Source organism: Scyliorhinus canicula, chromosome 3 (assembly GCF_902713615.1).
Source record: "Scyliorhinus canicula chromosome 3, sScyCan1.1, whole genome shotgun sequence".
NCBI classification, from domain to species: Eukaryota; Metazoa; Chordata; class Chondrichthyes; order Carcharhiniformes; family Scyliorhinidae; genus Scyliorhinus; species Scyliorhinus canicula.
In genome coordinates this window covers 189,848,414-189,874,130 of record NC_052148.1, presented here as the reverse complement: position 1 = coordinate 189,874,130, position 25,717 = coordinate 189,848,414, and the positions used below count along the sequence as shown (strand labels likewise).

The 25,717-nt window shown below is 49.0% G+C and overlaps 1 protein-coding gene across 4 annotated transcripts in view; it reads left to right on the top strand.

Moving 5' to 3' along the window:
* LOC119963181 overlaps positions 1–25,717 on the top strand; it is a 790,592-nt gene that overhangs the window by 696,539 nt on the left and 68,336 nt on the right. For all 4 annotated transcript variants that reach the window (XM_038791913.1, XM_038791911.1, XM_038791912.1 and 1 more), the window contains one exon: positions 19,093–19,273. In XM_038791913.1, the coding sequence (XP_038647841.1) occupies positions 19,093–19,273 (181 nt within the window). The remainder of the gene's footprint in view (positions 1–19,092; positions 19,274–25,717) is intronic.

Below are 25,717 nucleotides of genomic sequence, written 5' to 3'. Positions count from 1 at the left end.
GCCCCCGATCGCGGGCCTGGCCGTTAGGCAGGCCCCCCCCCCAGAGTCTGATCACCACGCCCCCACCAGGACGGCCACCATGGCCGCGGGATCAAGCTCACACCGGGTGGTACCAGGTTGGAGCCACACTGGCAGAACTCGGCGGGAACTCGGCTGGTCGACCGCGGAGAATCACCACGGCGGCCTCTTTCAACAGTCGCTGACCCGCGCCGCATCGACCACACACGCGACCGCCGCCGATACTCCGGTCACCGGAGAATCACGCCCCACCGTTGGAGCGGCATGGTGGGAATTTCCAGCGTCACCGCAGATTCTCCGACCCAGCACGGGCTCAGGTATCTGTAACTGAAGTGCTGTAACCTGGAAGGCAATGGACCAGCTGCTGGAAAATGGGCATTAAAATGAGCAGCTAGTTTCGTTTTTCTCTTTTTTGGTTGGTGCAGACACAATAAACTGAATGGCCTCTTTCTACATCGTAACTTTTCTATGGTTCTAAGCAATACTCAAGGCCACAGTAACTTTGACAAACATTGCTGGGACATGGGACGGGACTCTCTGATCCTGGAGCTTAACTGTTGATGCCTTCGTAAACGCCATCGCGTTTCACGACGGTGTCAGCATGCCCCCAGGAGCAGCGATTCTGACCCCTACTGGGGGCCAGCATGGCACTGGAGCGACCAACCCCGCTCCAGCTGCCGGTGCCGGCGTCAAATGGGCGGCGCGGGTCTGCGCGTGCGACCGGTGCGCTTGCGCGCATGTGCGGTGGGTCCATTCTTCATGCTGGCCCCGACGCAACGTGGTGTAGGGCTACAGGGGCCGGGCCGGAGGAAAACAGCCCCCATCCCGAGAGGCCGGCCTGCCGATCGGTATGCCCCAATCGCGTACCAGCCACAGCGGAGGCACACTGAGCTAAACCAGCCCTACCTTTGGCAAAGGGAGAACCGTGACCATCTACTGGAGAGTCACAATCTCCTGAAGCACCAGAGGCAGGATTCTTCATTGCCCGGATTCTTCATTGCCCGTCGCCGATATCGATTCCGATTCTGACGCCAAAATCAAGGCCGGCGCCAGTTTGACGCTGGTTTGCGAGTCTCCGCCCCCTCTGAAATGGCATCATGGTGACCTGTGCCATGCACAGTCACAATGCCATAGGCGCTTCATCAGCAGACCCACACGCGATGCTGCGCCCCCGATGGGCCGAGTTCCAAATGGTGCGGGACACATGTCCTCACACAAATTGCAAACCCGGTGTGGCGGCTGAGGACTGTGTCCGGCGTCATCACAATAGGCCAGGTTCTGTGTCGCTGACCGAGGGGCTTCTGGACTGGTGGGGAGTGGCCAGGGGCTGGCCAGAGGGTGGGCAGTGGTGTCGCAGTTTGCGGGTCGGGTCAGCACACGGCCGGTGCCATGTTGTACGACGCGACCTCTACAGATTATCTGCCGTGCGCATGCGCGGCCTGGGACCCAGCCATTGTCTGGCTGCTGTTGACGCGGGAGGCAGGAGTTTTGGTCAGCGCCACTGCTAGCCCCTCACCGGTACCGGATTCAGTGGAGGGGTACTTGCCGGTTTCTTTCGATAGGCCTCCCGTAGATTCTGGTTCCAGCCAGCACTTAGCAACAGGAACGGAGGATCCCACCCCAGGTCGCAGATATCCCCAGGTAGCTCCACCTTTGGTGGTAGACTGTGAGTTGAGGGTTTGGCTTTCATTGCCTTTCTGCCCCTCGTTCCTTTTGCATGCCCTTCTGATGCCTGGGGTTCTTTCCTTCCTATGCATGATGTTGCACATCTCCACTGGGTTCAAAATCTGATAGTTGTGTCCTTGTTGCCAGCTGGGGCCTTCCTTCCAGTTAACTCACTGCTCAATTATCTTGGGCAGTTGTGTCCCCCACCACATTAGAAACCTTGGTGCTGACTGACCACCCCCCCCCCCCCCCCTCCCCACCTGGCATCTATACAGTGCAAAGGGCACCCCCTTATCAAGTCCAGTCCCCCTTTGCCCTGCTGACCCTCTTACAGGTTTTACTCTGGAGCAGCCATAGTTGGCTGTCTGCTATGTACTTGCCTCCATTCAGCTGATCTGTTTTCGGAGGCTCGGGTGATCTATCACTCCTTGAAAATGTAAACTTCACCCCTTGATAACCTCTTATGAGCTTTTAATCCGTTTTAATTGACCTCAATTGGGAGGAGAGTGAGATTTGCATCTCACTCTCTCCTTGCCCTGGCGATTATTGTCAGTGCTGGTGTCTATGTCTTGAAATGGACTGGTGCCAATATTTTTAGGGTCCTCCCGTTTCCATTACAGACTTCATGTAGCCACATAGATTCAGCCCGTGGTGTCAAACGTAGGTTGTTCCATGGGCCAGCAGTTGCTAGCCCATGGATGAGGAGTGATGAGGAGTGCTCTGATCCCTGCTGCCTGACTCTTCTGTGCTCCACCCTGTACTGCTGCTCCTCCATGACCATAATGGCACACGTGCTATGCCCAAAGGGATGGCGTCTGTCATGGGGCTGGTTTAGCACAGGGCTAAATCACTGGCTTTGAAAGCAGACCAAGGCAGACCAGCAGCACGGTTCAATTCCCGTACCAGCCTCCCCAAACAAGCGCCGGAATGTGGTGACTCGGGGCTTTTTACAGTAACTTCATTTGAAGCCTACTTGTGACAATAAGCGATTTCCATTTCATGGGGTAGGAGGAGTATCACAAGATGAAGCAAGGAAGACTCGGGCAACATTCACTCCAGAACATCTCATCACTGAAATAAGTACTTGCCCCTGAGAAACCTCACTGCCAGCGGTGAGACGTGGGGCTCTAAAAATATTTTGTTGGGTTAAATATGTGAGACCCAAATCCAGAACTGTATGGCTAAAACATTAACAAATTTGCTGTAAAACGTGTTTCCTCGATGCAAAATCTGCTTTTCAGACTCTGCGGCCTACTCTGTTTCAGAAACCTTTTCAGGATCAACTCTTCAAAATCAAATCAAATGTTCTTCTTTTCAACCACAGTGAATTAGGCAAAAGAGCAATTAACTTGTTTAAGTTAGACAGACGGTATTTATTAGTATGGAAACATGAAAACCGAGGTATTTTAAATCAAACTAAAATCATTAAAATGTGTGAAATTAGCCATGTTTCACCTGATCCTGACAACTGCTGCACATCATGGGGGCGATTCTCCGCTTCGCAGACCAAGTGCCCGCGCCATCGTGAACGCCATCGCGTTTCACGCCGGCGCGAACACGGCCCGGGCACGACCGGAGCGGTTCACACCACTCCAGCGTCCTTATGCGGCGCCAATTGGGCACTGCGCCAACACATGCATGCGCAGTTGGGGCAGCTCAATCATGCACATGCGCAGTTGGGGCAGCTCAATCATGCACATGCGCAGTTGGGGCAGCTCAATCATGCACATGCGCAGTTGGGGCAGCTCAATCATGCGCATGCACGGGGAACTTCGTACGCGTGCCGGCCCCGACGCAATATGGCGTGGGTGTTCAGGGGCCGACCGTGGCGGAATGTAGGCCCGGGGGGGGCAGAGGCCGGCCCGCCGATCGGTGGGCCCCCATTGCAGGCCAGACCCCTTCGGAGAACCCCTGTAAAGGAGCCCCCCCCAGAATCGTTCCCGCAGAGTTCCCGCCAGCAGCTACCAGGGGTGAACGGTGCCGGCGGGACCCTGTCGTGTCGGAGCGGCTGCTCAGCCCATCCGGGCTGGAGAATTGCCGCTTGCTGTTTGCGGCAATTCTCCGAGCGGCCCGGCGCGATTCACATGGCGCTGGTTTTGGGGGTTGGGAGAATTGCGTGCGGGGGTCGGGGCAGCGTGGCGCAATTCGCGCGGCGTCCCAGCAATTCTCCCACCTGGCGTGGGGGAGGGAGAATACTGCCCCATGAATCTCAATCTGTTGCCCAGATTAAGATTGCAAAACCAGGAGACTGAGTCGCTGCAGTATGTTCTGATAGTCAGACTGATTCAAGAAGTATAAATTAACTTGGAGGACGTGTTTTAGTGGTGGACATTAAGAGAATACTGCTTCTGCCAATGTTACTACCGGAAAAAATTACCGGCACCATTTAGATTGTTAATGCACGAGAATTGGTGACAAGATTCACCATGTTGAATCCTTGCTGGGATAGGGGCATGAATTTTAACATTCAGCTGTTCCAGCAGTGGGTGGGAGGAACCCAAGATTGTGAAGCATGCCTATCAGTGTTTTTTTATAACACTGCCTTAATATATGAATTCTGGGGGAGGCGATTCTCCGAGCCCTGCGCCTGGCCGGCGGAGAATCACTACAACCGCGCACCGACACCGGCGCGCGATTCTCCGAGGTGCGGAGAAACAGCGCCACTTGCACAAGCGCGATTTGCGTGGCACCAGCTGCGGGTCATTGGAATCAGCGGGGTTGCCGATTCTCCGGTCCGGATGGGCCGAGCGGCCGCGCCGATATGACAGAGTCCCGTTGGCGCCGTTCACCCCTCGTCGCTGCCGGCGGGAACTCTGCGGGAACGGTCGGGGGGGTGGCATGTGGCGGGGGGCTTCTTCACCGGGGCGGGGCTCCGATGGGGTCTGGCCCACGATCGGGGCCCATCTATCGGTGGGCCAGCCTCTCACCCCTCCCCCGGGCGCGGCCAGCCCCTGAACACCGACCCCATGTTGAATCGGAGACAGTGGGCTAAAGAAGTCCCCCGCGCATGCGCGGGTTGGCGTGGCACCCATTTGGCACCGGAAAAGGAGGCTATAGCCGCGTGAACCGCTCCAGTGCCAGAAACGGTCGTACTCGGGCCCGGTTCGCTCTGTCGTGAAACATGACACCGTTCACGACGGCGCGAACACTTGGGCCCCATATTGGAGAATCCGCCCCCTGGCTTTCTCAACTAATGTGCACAGGGAGAAGGATGATGGGCCACATGATGAAATCTTAACTCAGCTGTTTGAATGAACACTCTAAACTTGCAAGTTGAAGCAGTCAGTGTGAGGAGGAGGGCAAAAAAAGTGTTGACATGGAGGGTAGAAGGTTAAGGGGTTCAGCACACCTCCTGGGAGTTGATGCTTGGGGCTATGAAGACTCAGTGGAAGGTATTGTTCCCCAGCAACAGGAAGAAAAAGCAAACTGGGGACACTAAAAAAGTGTGGTTGAAAATGTTTCAAGACATCTGCAATCGGGGCATGGTGCAGGGAAGCAGTTCAATGACCTGAGCAATGGAACGCTCACCTACATATTTCCAACCACCTCACTCTGCCTTCCCAAGTCTACTCCAGTACATAGAGGGAATCGAGGGATATGGACCCTGGAAATGTAGAAGATTTTAGTTTAGATGGACAGCATGCTCGACGCAGACTTGGAGGGCCGAAGGGCCTATTCCTGTGCTGTACTTTTCTTTGTTCTTTGTACATCGCACCTTTTGCTCCAATTTAACCTTGCTGGTGCAAGTTTATTCACTGTTATCTGTTTATTCACTTCCTCATGTCACGATCTGACTGTCCTGAATCTGACACTCACCCACAACCTGATGCAATGTCATGTGTCTCCCTCATAGTCACCCGTGACAAATACACTCCATTCATCTGTTCATCATGCCATAAGACTCACTCGTAGGTCACTGATGCTCGATCAATGACTCCAGAAGCGAGAAAGGATGACAATTGAAGGCTTTATTGGACTAGATGTTTCCCCCAGCAGCGCAGGTACAGAATGCAGCAGCTGGGGAGACACAGACTCTTATACTCCGCCTTACTGGGCGGAACCAGCAGGCAGGCTTCACCAATGATATTGCTGTCTCAGGTATCTCCCACACCAATGGTCTTAGAGCACAACCTGGGTGCCGTAATACCCCTAATATTGACTACCACATTCACCCACTGTTAAAAAAAAAAGAGTCTGGTGGGGGTGGTAGTCTCGCGTTATACAGTGGTTGAGGTTATGGTGGTACCCAGTATAAATTAGTACAGTGTTTTGCCTCATTACATGTCGCAACTATTTACAGTATTTATTTACATTCAAAATGAAGCAATTAGTCGATCGGGGGCCCGGGTCGTCCTCTGTGATCATCGCAGTTTCGGCGGTGATGCAGGCTCCGACTCAGGCATCCGTGGCTCCGGGAGCACGGCTTCGGCTTCTTCGGCAGCTTCATCACCCCTAGATGGGACCAGTGGGAGAACTGATCCACCTGGGAAGGGGGCGGCCGTGGGGTGCGCCGGTGGGAGGGAGGGTGGGGTTGGTGGTGGGGGTGTGGGTGGGGATCCAACGGGCGCCAGGTCCTGTAGGGAGACCTAATCCTGTCGGCCGTCGGGGTACGCCACGCAGGCGTACTGAGGGTTAGCGTGAAGAAGGTGGACCCTCTCGACCAATGGGTCCGATTTGTGCGCCCGCACGTGTTTGTGGAGCAGAATGGGTCCAGGAGCTGTCAGCCAGGTTAGGAGGACTTCCTAGGGAAGACAAGGAGACGGTTGTGAGGTGTTTGGTTGGTCGTGGTACACAGCAGTGATAGGATGGAGTCGAGTGCATCAGGAACAACCTCCTGCCAGCGGGAGACTGGGAGATTCCTGGACCGTAGTGCCAGCAGGATGGTCTTCCAGACCGTTCCGTTCTCCCTCTCTACCTGTCCGTTTACCCGGGGGTTGTAACTGGTCGTCCTGCTCGAGGCAATGCCCTTGCTGAGCAGGAATTGATGCAGTTCGTCGCTCATGTAGGAGGACTCCCTATCGCTGTGTATGTAAGCGGGGAAACCGAACAGTGTAAAGATACTGTGGAAGGCTTTATGACGGTGGCTGCTGTCATGTCGGGGCAGGGGATGGCGAATGGGAACCGGGAGTACTCGTCAATCACATTCAGGAAGTACGTGTTGCGGTCGGTGGATGGGAGGGGCCCCTTGAAGTCCATACTGAGGCATTCAAAGGGACGGGAAGCCTTTACCGCGCTTTTTCTGCCCTGTAGAAGTGCGGCTTGCATTCCGCGCAGATTTGGCAGTTCCTAGTGGCGGTCCTGACTTCCTCGATGGAGTAGGTCAGGTTGCGGGTCTTGATGAAATGGAAGAATCGAGTGCCCCCCAGGTGGCAGAGGTCCTCGTGAAGGGCCCGGAGTCGGTCCACTTGTGTGTTGGCACATGTGCCGCGGGATAGGGCATCAGGAGGCTCGTTTAGCTTCCCAAGACGATTCAAGATCTCATAGTTTTAGGTGGAGAGCCCGATCCTCCATCATTGTTCATTATCTTGCATTATCGAACATGAAAGCAACCAACCGTTGGTCAGTGAGGAGAGTGAATCTCCTGCCGGCCAGGTAATGCCTCCAGTGCCGCACAGCGTCTACTACGGCCTGGGCCTCCTTTTCAATGGAGGAATGAGGGATTTCTGAAGCATGGAGGGTGCGTGAGAAGAAGGTCACGGGCCTGCCCGCTTGGTTGAGGGTGGCCGCCAGAGCTACGTCGGACACGTCGCTCTTGACTTGGAAGGGAAGGGATTCATCGATTGTGTGTATCGTGGCCTTTGCGATGTCCGCCTTTATGCGGCTGAAGGCCTGGTGGGCCTCTGCCAACAGGGGAAAAACCGTGGATGGAATTAGTGGGCGGGCCTTGTCCGCATCGTTGGGGACCCACTGGGCACAATATGAAAAAAATCCCATGCAGTGTTTCAGGGCCTTGGAGCAGTGTGGGAGGGGAATCTCCATGAGGCGGCGCATGCGTTTGGGATCTGGGCCTATGACTCCATCATGCACTACGTGGCCAAGGATGGCTAGATGGTCGGTGCTGAACATGCATTTGTCCTTGTTATAGGTTAGATTAAGGATTTTGGCGGTATGGAGGAATTTTCGGAGGTTGGTGTCGTGGTCCTGCTGGTCGTGGCCGCAAATGGTGACGTTATCGAGGTACAGAAGCGTGGCCCGCAAACCGTACCGGTCAACCATTCGGTCCATCTCCCGTTGGAAGACCGAGACTCCATTTGTGACACCGAAGGGAACCCTCAGGAAGTGGTAGAGCAGCCCATCTGCTTTGAATGCAGTGTATTTGCGGTCGCTAGGGCGGATGGGGAGCTGGTGGTAGGCGGATTTGAGGTCCACCGTGGAAAAGACCTTGCATTGTGCAATCTGATTGACCAAATCAGATATGCGGGGGAGAGGGTACGCATCAAGCTGCGTATACCTGTTGATGGTCTGACTAATCGATGACCATTCTATACTTCTCCCCTGTCTTTACAACCACTACTTGAGCTCTCCAGGGACTGTTGCTAGCCTCGATAATACCTTCTTTCAGTAACCGCTGGACTTCTGACCTAATGAAGGTCCGGTCCTGGGCACTGTACCATCTGCTCCTGGTGGCAGCAGGTTTGCAATCCAGGGTGAGGTTCGCAAAAAGGGAGAGCGGATCGACCTTGAGGGTTACGAGGCTGCAGACGGGGGCTATAGGGCTGCCGAATTTACAGGTTAAACTCTGGAGGTTACATTGGAAATCTAACCCTAGGAGCGTGGCAGCGCAGAGGTGAGGGAGGACGTAGAAGGGGAAATTTTTTTATTCCCTTCCCTGGACAGTGAGGTTCACTACGCAGAACCCTTTGATCTCTACGGAGTGAGACGCGGAGGCCAGGGAGATTTTTTGATTAACTGCGTGTATGGGAAGAGAACAGCGCCTTACCGTGTTGGTGTGTATGAAGCTCTCTATGCTCCCGGAGTCAATCAGGCAGGATGTTTTGTGTCCATTGATGAGCACAGTCGTCGTCGCGGTCGAGAGGGTTCGGGGCCGTGACTGGTCCAGGGTCACCGAGGCAAGTCCTGGCAAAAGCTGGAGGTTTTCTTCGGGCGATGTGTGGTCATTCGAATCGGGGTCCTGAGACTCCAGCCAAGATGGCGGCGCCCACTGGTCGCACATGGCTGGGGGTGTGCAAGATGGCGGCGCCCATCCGTCGCACGTGGTCCCTGGGGAACAAAATGGCGGTGCTGGGGCCCGCACGTGACTCGGGAAAAGGAAGATGGCGGCACCCGCTGGCCGCACGTGGCTCATGGAGAGAGTTGGGGTGGCGGTCCCGGTTCGGCCCCCGAGACCACGGCGAAATGGCCCTTTTTGCCGCATCTTTGCAAATGGAGGAGCGGACCGGGCAGCGCTGCTGGGGGTGCTTGGCTTGCCCACAAAAAGAGCAGTGGGGCCCCCCGGGATTGCCTGGTAGTCACGCAGCACAAGCTTGTGGGGGGATGGGGGATGCATCGGAGTCGGCCGCGGGGGGGTTCCACGCTGCCCAAGGGGCTGCCGCACGGTCGGGGCCGTACGCGCGGGCGTTTCGGGAGGTCACATCCAGGGAGCTAGCAAGGGCCCGTGCCTCCTTGAGGCCTTTGACTGTCTCTTTCTCAAGCAGCCGCTGGCGGATTTGGGAGGACAGCATACCTGCAACGAATGCGTCCCGGATTAAAAGTTCTATGTGGTCGCTGGCTGACACTTGCGAGCAGTTCAGTTCCTACAGATGTTGGGCGTAGACCTGGTTTACTGGGCGGATATAGTGTCCTTTCAGCAGGGTCATTGCAGCCTCGAAATTGTCCGCATCCCCGATGATGGTGTAGATCTCTGGGCTCACTCTCGAGTGAAGAACTTGCATCTTCTAGTCCTCCGTGGGTGTAGTTGTGGCCGTCCTGAGGTACCCGTTGTAGCACATCAGCCAGTGTTTGAAGGTTGCCGCTGAGTTTGCCGCGTGGGGGCTGAGTTGCAGACACTCCAGCTTCATTCAGAGCTCCATTCTTTAAAATCTAGTCCAATAAATTGATGCTCGATCAATGACTCCAGAAGCGAGATTGGACGACAATTGAAGGCTTCATTGGACTAGATGTTTCCCCAGCAGCGCAGGTAAAGAATGCAGCTGCTAGGGAGACACAGGCTCTTATACTCCGCCTTACTGGGCAGAACCAGCAGGCAGGCTTCACCAATGATATTGCTGTCTCAGGTACTTCCCACACCAATGGTCTTACAGCATCAACCTGGGTAACGTAATACCCCTAATACCGACTACCACAGTCACCTCTTTTAAATATCGGACAGCCACATGGCACATAACACTTGTTCAGGTTTTCAATGATGAATGAAAGCTCATCAGGGGCATAATGATAACTTCAACAATTCTTACCTTCACAGTATGCATCCATGCTTTTTTCTTCCACAGGCCCTTCACACATGACAATATCCCAGAGGAGAACACTCCATCTTAATGGTACACACACAGTACTCAGTGAGACCATACACCATCTCAGACAGCACTAAGACAGGTAGTTGTGTTTACACTTGGGCACTTTCACTTCATATATGAACAGTGCACCAGATACTGGGGTGATTCAGTGGACAAATATTGAAGTCCGCTTTTGAGGCCCCCCATTCAACCCTCGCTCACCCCACCATTCGAATGGGCAAGGCCCAAACCCTGGCAGTACCAAGGTTTCCGGGTGCCAGCGAGAATGCGAGGGTACTATCCTGCCCTGTCCCTGACCACTCACAGGTCTCTAATGGCCTGCGAGAGCCCAGGAGGTGCCGTTACATCTGGTCCACGTTTGTGTACACTAGGACTCAACGGGCAAGCCTGCGAGACCTAATGGTTCATTAAAATATGCAGATCTGAATCTTGCCCAGTGGGGGCGAGATCCAGATCCTGCCGGGTGCAATATGGTCACTGAAATGCGCACAGAGATAGGGAAGCATTGGCGAGTCTGCATCAGAGCCCACAGGATGCGCCAAGCTCTGCCCAGCTGGTCGCACATTCTGACCCTCGTGGATTGTCAGTTAAGTGGGTAGTTCAGAAGCAATAACAAAGAATGTGCGATGTACTGGCAGGCGTTTCAGCTGCACCATTTACGGCTCCATAACAACTGGAGGAGTCAGCCTCAAGCATGACTGGCATCAGGTCACAGGTCTTTGCAATGGTGGCCTGGATTGTCATGGAGCTAGGACGTCTCAAAAATCTTTTAAAATGGTGGACGGTCAAAGGTTTCTCCTCTGTCGCTCACCCAACTCTGTGGCATCTTCAAACTTAAGGTGTGGTGAGGCTGACTCCATCCCATCCCCCAGAATGAAAATAAGGAGCCACTGGAAAGGAAACCAGTCTGTTGGGTTGCGAAGGTTCTCAACATGACTTTCCTGCCGCACCAAGAAAATCCAACCTGATGTCTTCATCTAGGGAATGATTGATCAGTTGCAAGGAGCATCAAATTAGCACAACACCCTGGGCTAGTACGCAGTCAATTCCAGCCTCACTTGACCCAGTCACAACACAATTGAAAATAACAAATAATTCTTAGAAAATACATGTGGACTATGGCTGCCCAATATCTACAGTCACTAGGTTTTTAAATTTAAACACAATTAATTTTTATTTATAACAATCGTTAAATATGCAGCAAATACAACTGGTTAACTATTATCTAATTCTTAGCCCCTCTTTAACTCACCCCACCCTCTATACACACACATAAGACAAACAAACACAAGAGGGGAGAGAGGGGTGTAGACAATGATGAAAGTAAAAGGGTAGGAGTCTTTGTTTCAGATGGATACCTTCTAGCACACCTTTCATCAATTTAGGCCTTCAATTGGAGGTTTTTGTTTTCTGTCTGTAGTGGTTTTCACTGTAGATTAATCCAGGTCTTAAGAACGTCTCTGCAGGTTCAGAAATCAGCAGTAAGCATCATTGCCAGAGAAAGAGACACAGAAAGAGAGAGTCAGACTCTCACAGCTGCTCCTCTCAGTGTCCAGATCCGACTGTCCTTTTCTTGGTTCTCCGAAAACCATCCCACTCGGGTAGGCCCCATTCACCGCCTGTCGCTGGGCAGAACATGGCCTTTTGCCAATTCATTGGCCACCAGACAACCAATAGAATGCCTCTGATCTCTCGAGTGCCAAAAATGTCTGAGTTTTTCTATTCAGAATCTAAACCTCCATAGTACATTGTACCATTTTGCAACTTTTGATCTCCTGACATCCTCTGCTCGTCTTAAAGGTTAATTTCGTACCAATATCCTGGGGGGGAAATTTGCTAATGCTCTTTGGGAGGGTTTAAACTAATTCTGCAGGGGATTGGGAACCCGAATTGTAGCTCCAATATACAGGAGGTTGAGAGTAGTGAGGTCATGAGTAAGGTTTCAAGGTTGCAGGAGTGTACCGGCAGGCAGGAAGGTGGTTTGAAGTGTGTCTACTTCAACGCCAGGAGTATCCGGAATAAGGTGGGTGAACTTGCAGCATGGGTTGGTACCTGGGACTTCGATGTTGTAGCCATTTCGGAGACATGGCTGGAGCAGGGACAGGAATGATTGTTGCAGGTTCCAGGGTTTAGATATTTCAGTAAGCTCAGGGAAGGTGGTAAAAATGAAAAATGAAATGAAAATTGCTTATTGTAGGCTTCAATTAAGTTACTGTGAAAAGCCCCTAGTCGCCACATTCCGGCGCCTGTTCGGGGAGGCTGGTACGGGAAGGGAAAGAAGAGGAGGGGTGGCATTGTTAGTCAAGGACAGTATTACGGTGGCAGAAAGGACTTTTGATGAGGACTCGTCTACTGAGGTAGTATGGGCTGAGGTTAGAAACAGGAAAGGAGAAGTCACCCTGTTTGGAGTTTTCTATAGGCCTCCGAAAAGTTCCTGAGATGTGGAGGAAAGGATTGCAAAGATGATTCTGGATAGGAGCGAAAGCAACAGGGTAGTTGTTATGGGGGACTTTAACTTTCCAAATGTTGACTGGAAACGCTATAGATCGAGTACTTTAGATTGGTCCGTTTTTGTCCAATGTGTGCAGGAGGGTTTCCTGACACAGTATGTAGATAGGCCAATAAGAGGTGAGGCCACATTGGATTTGGTACTGGGTAATGAACCAGGACTGGTGCTAGATTTGGAGGTAGGTGAGCACTTTGGTGATAGTGACCACAATTCAGTTACGTTTGCTTTAGCGATGGAAAGGGATAGGTATATACCGCAGGGCAAGAGTTATAGCTGGGGGAAAGGCAATTATGATGCGATGAGGCAAGACTTAGGATGCATAGGATGGGGAAGGAAACTGCAGGGGATGGGTACAATTGAAATGTGGAGCTCGTTCAAGGAACAGCTACTGCGTGTCCTTAATAAGTATTTACCTGTCAGGCAGGGAGGAAGTGGTCGAGCGAAGGAACCGTGATTTACTAAAGTAGTTGAATCACTTGTCAAGAGGAAGAAGGAGGCTTATGTAAAGATGAGACGTGAAGGTTCAGTTCGGGCGCTCGAGAGTTACAAGTTAGCTAGGAAGGACCTCAAGAGAGAGCTAAGAAGAGCCAGGAGGGTACATGAGAAGTCTTTGGCAGGTAGGATCAAGGATAACCCTAAAGCTTTCTGTAGGTATGTCAGGAATAAAAGAATGACTCGGGTAAGAGTAGGGCCAGAAAGGACAGTAGTGGAAAGTTGTACATGGAGTCCGAGGAGATAGGAGAGATGCTAAATGAATATTTTTCGTCAGTATTCACACAGAAAAAAGACAATGTTGTCGAGGAGAATACTGAGATACAGGCTGCTAGACTAGAAGGGCTTGAGGTTCATAAGGAGGAGGTGTTAGCAATTTTGGAAAGTGTGAATATAGATAAGTCCCCTGGGCCGGATGGGATTTATCCTAGGATTCTCTGGGAAGCTAGGGAGGAGATTGCTGAGCTGATGGCTTTGATCTTTATGTCATCATTGTCTACAGGAATAGTGCCAGAGGACTGGAGGATAGCAAATGCTGTCCCCTTGTTCAAGAAGGGGAGTAGAGATAACCCCGGTAACTATAGACCAGTGAGCCTTACCTCTGTTGTGGGCAAAGTCTTGGAAAGGTTTATAAGAGATAGGATTTATAATCATCTAGAAAGGAATAATTTGATTAGGGATAGTCAACACGGTTTTGTGAAGGGTAGGTCGTGCGTCACAAACCTTATTGAGTTCTTTGAGAAGGTGACCAAACAGGTGGGCAAGGGTAAAGCAGTTGATGTGGTGTATATGGATTTCAGTAAAGTGTTTAATAAGGTTCCCCACGGTAGGCTATTGCAGAAAATACGGAGGCATGGGATTCAGGGTGTTTTAGCAGTTTGGATCAGAAATTAGCTGGCTGTTAGAAGACAGAGGGTGGTGGTTGATGGGAAATGTTCAGCCTGGAGTTCAGTCATTAATGGTGTACCACAAGGATCTGTTTTGGGGCCACTGCTGTTTGTCATTTTTATAAATGACCTGGAGGAGGGCGTAGAAGGATGGGTGAGTAAATTTGCAGATGACACTAAAGTCGGTGGAGTTGCGGACAGTGCGGAAGGATGTTGCAGGTTACAGAGGGACATAGATAAGCTGCAGAACTGGGCTGAGAGGTGGCAAATGGAGTTTAATGCAGAAAAGTGTGAGGTGATTCATTTTGGAAGGAGTAACAGGAAGACAGAGTACTGGGCTAATGGTAAGATTCTTGGTAGTGTGGATGAGCAGAGAGTTCTCGGTGTCCATGTACACAGATCCCTGAAAGTTGCCACCCAGGTTGATAGGGTTGTTAAGAAGGCATACGGTGTGTTAGCTTTTATTGGTAGAGGGATTGAGTTTTGGAGCCATGAGGTCATGTTGCAGCTGTACAAAACTCTGGTGCGGCCGCATTTGGAGTATTGCGTGTAGTTCTGGTCGCCGCATTATAGGAAAGATGTGGAAGTATTGGAAAGGGTGCAGAGGAGATTTACCAGGATGATGCCTGGTATGGAGGGAAGATCTTGTGAGGAAAGGCTGAAGGACTTAAGGCTGTTTTCATTTGAGAGAAGGTTAAAAGGTGACTTAATTGAGGCATACAAGATGATCAGAGGATTAGATAGGGTGGACAGTGAGAGCCTTTTTCCTTGGATGGTGATGGCTAGCACGAGGGGACATAGCTTTAAATTGAGGGGAGATAGATAGAGGACAGATGTCAGAGGTAGGTTCTTTACTCACAGAGCAGTAAGGGCGTGGAATGCCTTGCCTGCAACAGTAGTGGACTCGCCAACATTAAGGGCATTTAAATGGTCATTGGATAAACATATGGACGATAAGGGAATAGTGTAGATGGGCTTTAGATTGGTTTCACAGGTCGGCGCAACCTCGAGGGCCGAAGGACCTGCACTGCGCTGTAATGTTCTATGTTCTGTATGTCCATTAAACATCCATGGATCAAAATGATAATCACAAAATAAAAGAAATGGGAAATAAGGGAACCAACAGGAAGAGCCCTTCCAGGAGGCATTCAACAATACCTTAAATAGGATGAAGGGATACAGCAAGGTAGCACAGTGGTTAGCACAGTTGCTTCAAAGCTCCAGGGTCCCAGTTTCGATTCCTGGCTTGGGTCACTGTCTGTGCGGAGCCTGCACGTTCTCCCCATGCCTGCGTGGGTTTCCTCCGGGTGCTCCAGTTTCCTCCCACAGTCAAAAGATGTGCAGGTTAGATGGATTTGCCATGATAAATTGCCCTTAGTGTCGAAAAGAGGTCAGGTGGGGTTACGGGGATCGGTTGGAAGCATGGGCCTAAGTGGGGTACTCTTTCTATTGGGCCGGTGCAGACTCTATGGGCTGAATGGCCTCCTTCTGTACTATAGATTCTATGATTCTATACCCTGGCCAGTCATGGCCCCATTGATTTACAGAACAGTGTTCTCCAGTAGTCTACTAGTAAGGGCTGCTAGAACGTGGGCCATGGGAGGTGAAAGGGTCACCTTGGTTTCTGGCTTATTCTTGGTTTCTGCCCAGCCAAAGGCCTTTTCCATTGTGAGTTTGAAGACATGAATTAATTCTGAGCAATGGGGGTTGTGAACAGGAGGGTTTGTTTTTTTTTCCAAGACTACGCTCCCTTCAGTTCTGGAGGGGTTGAGAAGTGGGTGGGGTTTCTGTTGTTCTTAAATGGATCAGTTGATGAAACCTAACTCCTCTGACATTGTTGTGCATTGTCTGCCTCAACTTTCATCTCGCCTTTCCTCCTCAGCATTATCTGAAGAAGATTGTGTCTTGTTCCTCCTGCAGTTCCAAACCTCACGGTGTGCAGTATTGTACAGAGTTACGACTGTCTCTATTGGGGCCATATTAAGCATTAAGAATGTAGACTTTTGATTTCAGTTTAAGATATATTGGGAGTTTTTTAAAAATTCACCTCTGGGATGTGGACCTTGCTGGCTCGGCCAGCATTTATTTCCCATCCCTATTTGCCATTCAGAATGTGGTGGTGAGCTGCCTTCTTAAATCAGATCCAGGACCACTGTGCCTTGTGGGGGTTGGGGCCTGGGGAGGGCGGAGGGAAATTGGGGGAAGTGGGTGCAGGCTGGCCCACAGTACAGAATAATGTGACAGAGGGTTCACATTTGTCGGGTGTACCAATGTTGCCGGACCTCTCCCCCCACCCACCCCGTGCCCTGTCAGTTATCATGTATCTGTTTAGCCCTCCATGCTCAGTGGCTATGTCTAAGTGTATCCCAAGGATTCACATGAGAGGTGGAGGGCACCTTCTATTTACCCCGCGCCCTGTGGTCTTTGATGCCCTTGCTGTGCCACCCTGTTCTGCCTCCTGACCCTGAAACGTGCCATTGTCAAGTGGGGGTGGACTTGGGAGAGCTGGTGACCGCCGTCGTCTCTCTGCAGGGAGGCTCTGGTGCTCTCTCCTTCTGATCAGTGCCATTGGGCCCTTGGGACAGGGCGGTGGCTGGAGTAAGCACCAGAGGCCCCTGCATCATGTGGTTCTGCCAGCCCTGGCAGCTCCCCATTGTCTGTGCAATGAAGTCGATGGCCACGTACTGCAGTGCCTCGCCAATGTCCACTTGTGTCTGGGTCCCATTCCTCAGCACCTGGGACATGCTCTGGAACGCCTTGACAATTACCACCTAAGTTTGGGACACTGTCCTCAGCGACTGGGACATGCACCGGAGCACCATGGCAATGCCCACCTGAGACTAAAACACTGTCCTCAGCGACTGGGACATGCACCGGAGCACCATGGCAATGCACACCTGAGACTAAGACACTGTCCTCAGCGACTGGGGGATAGGGTCATCGGATTTAGAGTGCAGAAGGCCCATCAAATCTGCATCAGCCCTTGGAAAAAGCACCCGAGGTGCACACCCAGGGTCTACTGGTTGGTACCAGGTTGTTCTGGGGCACATCGCGGTATTGTGCTGGGGGAGAGGAGTGTTGTGGTGCCAACCACAAAGGTGGGGGGGGGGGGGGGGGGGCAGCTGGGAGTGGCAAACGGGACTATTGCCCAGGTGTCGATGCCACCTCACCCTTGTGGCCTGTTGGAGGTTGTTTAGCTTCTTGCGACACTGGGTGTCGGTCGTCCTTGTGACACTCCCTGCACTGATGGCAGCTGTCACTCCCTGTTAGGCCGGACTGGCTGTACAGTGGCTGACCCTCCAACCACCTCAAAGGAACAGGATATCCCATCTGGACTCAACCGTGTCCAATAGGCTGGCCACTTTGGCATCTCAGAATAACGGAGCGGTGTCATGTCTGTGTGCTGTCTGGCGTGTGCTCTTCAGGATCTTCCCCCTCATTAACAGGGAACTGCCGGACACAGTCCAGGTGAATGAGCTGGTGGAACAGTTGTTTCCAATGTGAAGCCCGTGGGGCATCATCATTACTGGCCCTAATTGGTGTTAGATTGTGGTGGCAGACTCGCCTTGTCGGACTTCGGGAGGCACTCGCCAATTCCCACTCGCTACTTAGAAACCTTTTTGTTAAATGGTGCCCTTGGCTTCCAAAGTACTCCTTATTTTCTACTATTAGCCTACTCTACTCAGCAAGTATGATTGAGGCGAGTTATCCAAATCTTTCCCAAAACCCTGTGGTACCCTGCTTGACAACCTTGTGGTGGGGGAAGGGTGCAATAATCTCTTCTCTATTAAAGGTTTCGAACCACCTTGCACTAATCTCGAGTTACTCTTCATTTTACAATGACTTTTACTTAGCCAAGGATACAGGAACTGCCAGGTGTGTCCAGGCCCATTGGCCTTGTAAAAGGCGAGCAACAAATCTGCTCCTGTAGTGCAGAGTGAAAAACCCTGGATGACTGCATTCCTTCAAAGCTATTTTACAGTATGGCTGTAAGTGCTGCTGCCATTCTCTTTTACTTAGATTTTAGTTCTTCTTCAGCATCTTCAATTGTCTCTATAATCCACCTTGATGCTGCACCTTAATAGTTGAATGTTATGCTGAGAGATCTCTACCATAGAGTTATGACATTCTGAAGTCACTTTGGGGTCAATTTTCCTGTGCACCATTGGGCAGGGATGAGGTGGAATAGATTGTAGAGTTGGTCCAGTTTTCACTTTGTTGATTTTGATGGATTCCTATCCAGGCAGTGAATATAAAAATTTACCACTTAGTTTTAAGATCATCATGGATTTATATTGACCAATTCTATGGATCAAGTTGGTATTGTGTATTTGCTATAGCAAGCATTGTAGAATTCCAGATACTCACTTTATTTTTTATTTTTTATCCCAGGCATGTGCCCATTAGACCAGCTTCTTTCCCTTGGGTAATTGGGAATAATTGATCCAAAATTTTAAATAGTCTCTCGCAAGCCTCTCCATCAAAGAAAGCAATGAGTGAACAATGTACTTTAATGATGGGGCGGCATGGTGGCTCAGTGGTTAGCACCGCTGCTTCACGGTGCCGAAGACCCAGGTTTGATCCCAACTCCGGGTCACTGTCCGTGTGGAGTTTGCACATTCTCCACGTGTCTGCTTGGGTATCAAAAATGTGCAGGGTAAGTTGATTGGCCACGTTAAATTTCCCTTTATTTTGGGAAAAAAAAGAATTGGGTACTCTAAATTTAAAAAATAAGCTTTAATGCTGCCTGTCCCTCTGCACACCTGAATCCTGCTAAGGTCACTGCCATTAGGTGGCGATAGTGAATTGTCCTCGCTTGATAAAATTGATAACAGGCAGATTGAAGAACTATCTGAAGAACTCACTTGGTTATAAGACAGCCACTGCGGGGGAAAAAACTAGAATATTGATTATAAATCACTCTGTTCTCAATGAAGTGTATAACATAGGCTGGCCTTTCGGATGGTTGCCAGCATCTGACCATAAGGTTCTCAAGTGGTTTATGTTTTTTTTTTAGTGATGTCTGATTGAATCTTTCTCCTCTCAGGATCTGCCACTGTGAAGGAGATGATGATAGCCCCCTCATCACGCCTTGCCGTTGCACAGGGACATTACGCTTCGTACACCAAGCCTGCCTGCACCAGTGGATCAAGAGCTCGGACACACGCTGCTGTGAACTCTGTAAATACGACTTCATAATGGAGACAAAACTCAAACCGCTACGTAAGGTACACTCTCCAGAAGTCATACACCAGAGATTTTCCTTGTAAAATTGAAAAGCTGACCAAAAGATTTGTATCTAACATCTGATTTTATTGCAGTTCATATACAATCACATAGCCCAACCAGGCAACCCAACTTAAAATATCTTCTGAGTCTTTATGAAGGATATTTCCTATCTGTGTTTTACAAATAGCTTTCCTTAAATAATTCATACAATGTAAGTAGGTTTAAGTACCTACGAGGAACTAGTTGAATTTAATTCTGCTCAGTTTGAATTAACACAATGTTGCAGTATCATAGGGTATTTGTTCAAAAGGGGCTGTTCTTTACCTTCTGCCAACTGATGTGATATTTTCATCTGAAACAACATGATTCTTTACAGATTCACCTGAATTCACCAAGAACAAGCAGGCAGTGACTCACTTGATTAATAGCCAGATCATATCTCGAAGGCCAGTCTGTCACTTAATCTGTCTATGCTTTGGCTGATTAGAAATCATTAGCCAAGGCAACTGAAGTAACCCTGTGCAATATAATAGTTCAACATCCTGTGCATCTTGCATTTATGAGTAATGAACCCAATTTAATTAGTAACCAAACGGTTGGTGAATATTTGTCGATTCCTGATCACAACATGACTGAATTAAATGTAGCGTTTGAAAGGGAAAAGCATGTTTCAGATATTAGACTTTGGTAAGACTGACTTTAACAGGATGAGGCAGAGATTGTCCATGGTAAACTGGGGAGAACTGTTAATGGGTCAAGTGACTGAAGATCAGTGGAGAGTATTTAAAGAAACAGTCAACGAGATGCAGAGCAAGTATATACCCCTGAGAGGAAAAGGCTGAACTTCATTTTTTAAAAAGCCATGGATAACTAAAGAGGTTAGGAACAGCATAGAACAAAAAGAAAGGGTTTACCAAAATGCAAGATGAAGCGCAGTGTTATGGGAGCGGTGTTTTCAAAACCCCAAAATGTATCATGGAGTTCAACCAACCTCTCCCTTTAATGTATTGTTGCTTTTGAAGCACACGGCTTGTTCTCCATGTGTGGTATGACAATTATGGACACGTGGGTTTTTAAACACAAAACAATGTTTATTCCATGAATTCAACTTAACCTTTTAAATTAACATTGGATCACTTAACACCCCTTACTTCAAAGGTAACCCCGAAAATTATACAACACTTAATAATCCCTCAAAATGTTCCTTCAAACCTCCAAAAGACTTAACACCTTTAAACAGAAACACATCAGGTTATAGATATTACTATTATGAGTTTAAATCACCCAAATGATTCAGAGATAGTCTTTCATGGCAGAGATCACAGCAAATCCAGCTCACTGCAAACACAGAGCTCTTTTTCTTCATGCAGCTCTCAGCAAACCAGCCAGGCACTTTTCAGCTGCTCTCTTAAACTGAAACTAAAAGCAGAAGTGAGCTCAGCTCCCCCCAACCTCTGACATCACTTCAGTAATATGAGTTGCTCTATTTCTTAAAGGTATATTGCTTAAACATCCATTTCTTAAAGGTACTCTCACATGACAGCAGAATGGGATAGGTACAAAAATCAGCAAAGTGTTACAAAGCAGCTTATAATGTACTACTAAAAGGGATCAGGAAAGGAAACTTTCATAGGCAAGGGACATCAAAATGAATAAGAAGACATTTTATAGTTATATAAAGTGAAAGTGGGTGGGAAAAGCAATGTCGGCCCACTAAAACCTGAAAATGGAGATATTGTCAGCGATAATGGGGAAACGACAAACATGTTGAACTTTGCCTCAGTATTTACAGTTGAAAAGGAGGGTAACTTCCCTGAAGTCCTGAAAAAAAATTAGTTGATAGAGGACAGAGACTTAATATAATTATGATGTGGAGATGCCGGCGTTGGACTGGGGTGACACAGTAAGAAGTCTTACAACACCAGGTTAAAGTCCAACAGGTTTGTTTCAAACACGAGCTTTCGGAGCACTGCTCCTTCCTCAGACCTCCTCAAACACCTCGTACACCAGCTCTACAGCAGTCGTCGCAACCTGGAAACCAAGATAGAGGCCGTATTCTCAACTTGCGCTCAGGACACAGCAGACCAGCTGCGTAACAGACCTGAGGAAGGAGCAGTGCTCCGAAAGCTCGTGTTTGAAACAAACCTGTTGGACTTTAACCTGATGTTGTAAGACTTCTTACTTAATATAATTAATTGAAGTGCAGCATCAGTAATTAAGAGTCACAAATCTCCAGGACCTGAAGGTTTCTATCCGAGGGTGTTAAAGGAAGTAGGGGATCACATTGTAGATTCCCTTACAGAGCTCTCTAGATTCCGGAATAGTCCCTCTGGATTGGAAAATTGCACGTGTCACTCAACCTTTTAAGAAGTATAAAAGGGGGAAACCACGGAATTGCAGTTAGCCTAATATCTGTGGTGGGGAAATTGATCTATAATCATGGTTGAGGTAACTGAACACTTTGAAACATTTTAGTCCATCAGGGAGAGCCAGCATGGATTTGAGAATGGAACGTCATGCCTGACACATCTTACTGAATTTTCTGAAGAGGTGGCTAATGTAGTGGACAGGGGAATGCCTATGGATGTCATTTATATGAACTTTTTAACAGAATCGCAGAAAAATACAGTGCAGAAAAGGCCTTTTGGTCCATCGAGTCTGCACCGCCCAAAGATCTGCCAATCCTAATCCCATTTGCCAGCACTTGGCCCATAGCCTTGAATGTTAAGAGATGCCAAGTGCTCATCTGGGTACTTTTTAACAGAAGGCATTTAATGAAGTCACTTGAGGAGACTGTTAACTAAGATGGATGCCCATGGAGTTCAGGGCAAATTATTGACATGGTTAGGAAATTGCTTGAGTGGCAGGCAACAGAGATGGGTACTTACTGTAATTGGCAGGATGTGACAAGTGGTGTACCACAGTGACCTGTGTTAGGGTCTCAATTATTCACATTATTCATTAATGACTTGTGGATGATGGCATAGAAAGTCATAGAAGTTGCGGATAATACAAAGTTAGGTGGCATTGTAAACAGCAATTCAATATAAGGGATTTCAGGAGACTGGTTCAATTTTGTAGCCTAAGGTTAACCTGAAGTTATAACAAGTGATTTTCTGTTCAATTAGATAAGTGCAGTTCCCACTGTGTTAAAGTTGGCAATTCGCTCACAGCTATGACCATCTAAATTGCTGCATTTGTCTAATGTCCAACTCGTATAACCTATTGCATATCCTGACATGGCATTCTTTCAGGTGCAGAAGCATATCCCCCTCTAGTGCATTTTTGGGACTAAATTCTCCGTTTGGGAAACTAAAATCTCCAGCTGGAAATGAATCGCCTCTGATTTGCACTCTAGGTGGGAGCGAGAATCTAGAGGCGATTCATATCCCTTGCAATACAAAGTTATGCAGGGATTGTAAGGGATTCCATGGCAAATGCAGCTATTGGGCTGCCATTTTTAGCAGGTGGCCAAATAGCGAGGTCTGGTGGCTAGATAAACGCAACGCAGTTCCACAGCACCCCCTTGCTCACAAACCACAGGATTTGCTGGGTCACCCCTCACAGTATGACCTTAACCCTCCCACACCCCAACACCCCACTAGAGACTCCCATAAGAGAGCCACGCACCACAACCCTCCCCAAAACTGAGCCTCCCCCACCAGAGACACCCCCATGTGAGAGCACCCACCAGAGACCCCTCCACATAAGAGAGACCCCCCATTACACCAGAGATCCCCTCATAACAGAGACAAGCACCATAACAGAATCCCCCACCAGAGACCCCCCATAACAGAGCATCTGCATGGAAGCCAGAGTGCAGTCCAGACAGATACAGTGGAAAAGAACACTGCATTAATACTCACCAGTGCAATACACCTGCTGGCTCAGACAGAGGGAGAGGACATCTTGCACGCAGCTTGCTTTCTGCAGATAAAAAGAGGAAGTGAGAGCGCCTAACTGCTTTTGATGTTGTCCAAGAGCTGTTAATCACAGCTAGATATTTATAAACATTGTGATTAGTTACACAGCAGGGTACTTGAGATCCATTCAAGACTGAAGGGAAATTACATTAAACAATCCAAACAGCTGGCTATGTGGAAGCTGTCAATCACAGCCTAGTACAAGCTGATTGATTTGGATGAAAGCCTTGCAGATCAAAGATTTCGGGGTTTTAAACCGCAGAGATGTGTTTTTCACTTTCTAGAATTTACAGGTGCTGCTTTTTCTGCATGAGCTACTAGGTGTAGGCACAGGTGCGTTTTAAAGCAGTGACCTTTTAATTCTGGACTTCTCTCTGGCTTCCAGGCAGTGCTCTCTGTAATGGGCATTTCTAGGAGTTCTCTTATGGGGTATGTCTGGTGGGGGTGGGGTGGACAGAATTTGCATCAGGGGAGGAAATGGGGCTCTCCAATGGACTATGGGGGCATCCACCTTGAAGTCTTAACTCCTTGGCCGACTGCGAGGTCCACCATGCCTGAGCCACGTTAGGAAATACCTGCATCAATCCACACCCATGTGAATCCCGGCCCAGACGGCTGAAGAATCTCAGAGGTGTGGGGAATCCAATGCCCAGCTCATTAATAGGATGCAAATGGGCCAATTTGATCTATTTGCATCTTCCCTCTAGTGCGGGTCACAAACCTCAATGCCGACGCCAGTTAGGGACTGGAGCATTGTAAATGGCCGCTGATCCTGTTTTTTACCCAAAGTTGGATTCTCCGCTGCAACGGGAACTCCGCTACCGGCGGGGGGTGGCAGAGAATCCAGTTCTAGATTTTTGCCAATCTCAACCCCAGTTTGGAAATTTGGGGGTAAGTGTTCCAGTCCCACCTGTGTGAGAATCTTGGTGGGTGGGATAACACTATGGCGGATTATTTAAAGGTCTGTTTACCTCTCTGGAATGTCTGGTCTCCAGATGGGCGTGATTGGCAAATCTCACCCTCGGACTTTCCATGCTAAACCCCAGAGTGAGAAAACTATGTTGAGGAATAACCTTTTGGTAAAAAGGATAATCACTCATTTAGAATGAAAACTAACAGTATTTAATAGACAGAAAAAATTGATACATAACATCTCGTTAGCCAAGGCATAGCACAATACATAAGCTCAATGCATATCGGTTTCTTGCCAATGGATCCCAGGACTTCTGGGATCTTCTTTTCTTGATCCCTTGAACTTTGTTTCTTGATTCATGACATCTTTCAAGATTTTAGATCAGCCAACCTAACTTTAACATACATACATATCCCTTTGCAGCTTTAAGACTTCAGCTCTAATGGATCTTTTTCCAACCACAAATGCCCAGTCTACGTAACCGCTGAAGCTTCCAGTCCATCTTCAGTGCTGAAGCCATACACTTCACAGTTGCATGGTGAGTGTTCTCTCTCCCTCTCTCTCTCTCTGGTGGAAACAAATTTCTGTTCACTAACTCTTAAACCCTGGCAATCCTGTGTATACTGGATTCATTAATCTCTTGCGGCAATCCACAGCCCCTGTAGCAGTTACTTCAGTCACTAACTAAGCCTAATACTGGGTTCTTATGGCAACCCTTCAACCTATGACAGTTACTTTTGATTGGCAATATTCTACGCGAACACTAACTTTCTGGCAACTGCCTTCTCCTAACTCTCTCTCACGTCAAATGCTCTCCTGTAAGTGTCCTGTGATTGTCCTCAGGCTAACTTCCTGCCCAATCAGCATTGTAACTTTGGATTCTGTTTACTGCTAATCTAGATGCGCGGGAGGCCAAACGTGCAGACATGTACATTCCACATGTTCTTTCTTAAAGCTACATCACAGTAATTGGCACTTACAGAGATGCCAACTTGAAGACTTTCTTCACAACATACACCACTATTCATAATATAATCCCAATAATACATATAAATTAGGAATTTTCATCACTAAATACAATTTGATTATTTAAGCTTTATTAATTACACAAATGTACCAACTATGTGAAGTCTAACACCAGTATTATTCATTTGCTGGAAATCTAATAGTCAATCCAATGTGTGTAAACAAAAAAAATCAACAGTTAACGACAAAACACCGATTGAGTCTGATTACCACTTCACGCAAAAGTATGTTCCTGAAAATTTAGGTGATCCTATCTTGCCCGACATTCTGAATCAGGCCGGGCAAGACCAGTGTAGCGCAGCTCTCTCTTTGGGCCTACAGTTGCCTCCTTTTTATACAACACTAGTTGCTGTAAATCGGGTAAGTTTAAAGGTCCAGCCACGTTTAAAGGCCTTTGACAAGCCAGGGAGAAGGTAAGTGTACAAAGTAGGTGGGTAGGATTGGATTGGGTTTGGCCTGGTGGGGGGATAGGGAGGTCAGCAACTGGGCCTTGCCTTAGAACATAGAACAGTACAGCACAGAACAGGCCCTTCGGCCCTCGATGTTGTGCCGAGCAATGATCACCCTACATAAACCCACGT